The sequence below is a fragment of the Schistocerca cancellata genome, chromosome 6, assembly GCF_023864275.1.
Source record: "Schistocerca cancellata isolate TAMUIC-IGC-003103 chromosome 6, iqSchCanc2.1, whole genome shotgun sequence".
Lineage (NCBI taxonomy): Eukaryota > Metazoa > Arthropoda > Insecta > Orthoptera > Acrididae > Schistocerca > Schistocerca cancellata.
The window spans coordinates 551333687-551336748 of NC_064631.1; the positions used below are offsets into that span (position 1 = coordinate 551333687).

The 3062-nt window shown below is 48.4% G+C and overlaps 1 protein-coding gene across 1 annotated transcript in view; it reads right to left on the minus strand.

The window, feature by feature from the left end:
- Positions 1-965, minus strand: part of LOC126088417 (zinc finger SWIM domain-containing protein 5-like) — a 147446-nt gene extending 146481 nt beyond the window's left edge. The window contains exon 1 of the mRNA XM_049906557.1: positions 722-965. Coding sequence (XP_049762514.1) covers positions 722-965 — 244 coding nt within the window. The remainder of the gene's footprint in view (positions 1-721) is intronic.
- Positions 966-3062: the final 2097 nt, after the last annotated feature.

Below are 3062 nucleotides of genomic sequence, written 5' to 3' on the forward strand. Positions count from 1 at the left end.
TTTACTTCTGCTGGACGAATTTTATGAAAACAAACACTCGGAACCGACGTTTCACGTAAGTCACATGCAACGAAAATCTGTAACGCAACCATCTGTGTGTGGCGTGTTTATAATTACGTATTATTTATATTTTAGGACAATTAATATGTAAAAAACACCACATGTCATAAAGAAAGCATGTAGTCCGTCTGAGGATGAATCACAACGATTCGAAACCGGTAACGGTAGCCTTTGAATAAAGGAACTGAAAGTAAATTTGTGGCTGGTTGCTGTCCTAGCACCATCAACATGTGTCTTCAAACAACAGCCACGGACTCCATCATGGAGGAGGAGGAGGAGATTTAGTGTTTAACGTCCCGTCGACAACGAGGTCATTAGAGACGGAGCGCAAGCTCGGGTTAGGGAAGGATGGGGGAAGGAAATCGGCCGTGCCCTTTCAAAGGATCCATCCCGGCATTTACCTGAAGCGATTTAGGGGAATCACGGAAAACCTAAATCAGGATGGCCGGAGACGGGATTGAACCGTCGTCCTCCCGAATGCGAGTCCAGTGTGCTAACCACTGCGCCACCTCGCTCGGTACTCCATCATGTCATCATATGACAAAATTGCATTAGTTTTATTTTATTTTTAGACTCCTTTTACTACATGTTCCCTGGTTGTTTTGTTCCTTCCCTTGCGTTCGGCCTATTTGCCGTTATCTTCTGTCGCTTTTGCCCTTACGCAGCTGGACAAACCTCTGAGGTGCTGGTGTCGCGGTTCGTGCATCTTGCAACGCGCGCTGGCCCAGCGGCCACGCCAGCGCTCGCTGGGACCTGTTCTGCTCATCCCAGCGGGGCCGTGCGACGTCATGACTCACGCCGTATTTGCATGAGGATCGCCCCCTGAATGGCTGCGTCGCTAATTCCAAGGTCCCCGGCGGCCGCGCCCCCTTTGTCCGATAGCATTGATCCGCCGCCGCCGCCATTGTTGCGGCGATTAAAAAAGACTGGGGTGGCGGAGGGGGGGCAAAGGAGAGAGCCAGAGAGGGGGGGGGGGGAGGGGGCGAGAGGACCATCGCCGGATCTACAAACGCTGTGTGAATGCAATATGCAGGCAGGCCCGAGCGGCCATAAATATTGCCCACCGGCGCCCGCCGTCCTCAAAGTCATTGTAAAGCTTGCATTTTGTATGCAAGAGTTATTGCATTTTTGATCACATAAAAGACAAATGGCGCGGGATCCCAGAGCGCTGCTCTGCATAAATTGGAGCTGAAATAAAGCCCGGCGCTGCGTTGGGCGCATAAAACATGAGAGAGAGAGAGAGATGTGCCTTTTTGAGAGAGCCCCGCATGAGCCTGTCGCTAGAGATGGCAGTCCGGTCCGGTCCGGTCCAGCCTGGCCTAATGGCGGTCCCCTGACAAATCGCGCGCTTACTCCATTCCACTCGCTGCGTCCGAGGATGCAAAAGTCTGGCAATCTACTCCGCTGCCGTGCAGGATGGTGGGTCAACGGCCGAGTGCCTCGCTGCGAATCCAAAAGCCGCCCTCGTACAGTCTGCGAATTCGTACGGCATCGTGCTACGTGACAAATTTATGGCGCCAGAACGCGGAAAAAATACGTGCTGTGCAATATCGAGCACGTCAGACATTCTGTGAAAGCGTTTTCGAATGATTCATTTTCCTCTTGACTGTGGTACAGGGCGATGAGAATGCACACTTCTTGCTGTGCTCTACAACATCTACATCTACATACATACTCCGCAGTTCACCGTACGGCGCGTGGCGGAGGGTACCTCGTACCACAACTAGCATCTTCTCTCCCTGTTCCACTCCCAAACAGAACAAGGGAAAAATAACTGCCTATATGCCTCTGTACGAGCCCTAATCTCTCTTATCTTATCTTTGTGGCCTTCCCGCGAAATGTAAGTTGGCGGCAGTAAAATTGTACTGCAGTCAGCCTCAAATGACGGTTCTCTAAATTTCCTCAGAAGCGATTCACGAAAAGAACGCCTCCTTTCTTCTAGAGACTCCCACCCGAGAAGTTAGCACGTAGTTCCAATTGTAGCACTAGTAGCTGATCTTGTACCTATGCCACATAAAGCAGGCAGAAGTGGAAATAGGTCTTATCCTAGCTTTGTAGGCCTACCTTCTTATTGCGTATGGCGACGGAGCTTGTGACTTGGGCGCGTATGATCCTAGTTGTTTTTTGCGCCCTAAAGCAAAACAAAAACAAAACCAAACGGGACCCCACTTGACGGAATTTATGCAACAACAGCTGCTTCCGGTTGCCTTGCCTTTTAATTTTACATTTCTCAGATACTATGGCGAAAAGTTTCAATGCCAAAATTAACGACCGTAATACCACTGTACTCGTCTCACTTCCTTTTGTATCCTGCCTGGAAGGCATCGTCTGCTCCTGAAAACTGAAAAGTTGGCCGAATGTAGGAAGCGAGTAGGAGCAGGAAAAGGTAAGACACGTCGGTACTACGTTTCAACTTATAGATGTTTACTATAGGCAAAAAAACAAGTTAATACATGGTTACATAACTTTGCAATGAGTTGCGAAGTCTTGGACCCGTCGTAAGTAGAGCAAGGTCTCTTGCTGAAGCGAAGTGTCCCGGCTGTCTGCTCTTGATCAGATGGACAGAATGTATAGCGGAGCTCGTAGACCTCCACAGCACCGGCTAGACAGCACTGTCGTCGGTGTCTGTCGTAGTGCCAACTTAAGAACTTTCACCTACGCCGTGGCATCGTAGCCATCGATACCACACTTCCGAAAGCCGTTAGAAAGTACATCTTTCCATTAAAAATAACCATAACTGCTTCAGTACCACGGTCGATTTTACAAAAATGTTATAAATGACAGTGCTGGAAAACCTCTACGTTATTTGATTTTCAAACAGCTGAGCAAAACTGAACGTACTCGGACATTTCTCTCTTTACTTATTCTGATCATCACTAAACTGACACACATTATTTTTAGCGCAACGCAATCTGACTTTCAATAATCCCTACAAAAGAATGAACCTGACTAACAATAACCTATACCTTTCATGAATCACTTACCTCACAAAAATCTTCGTT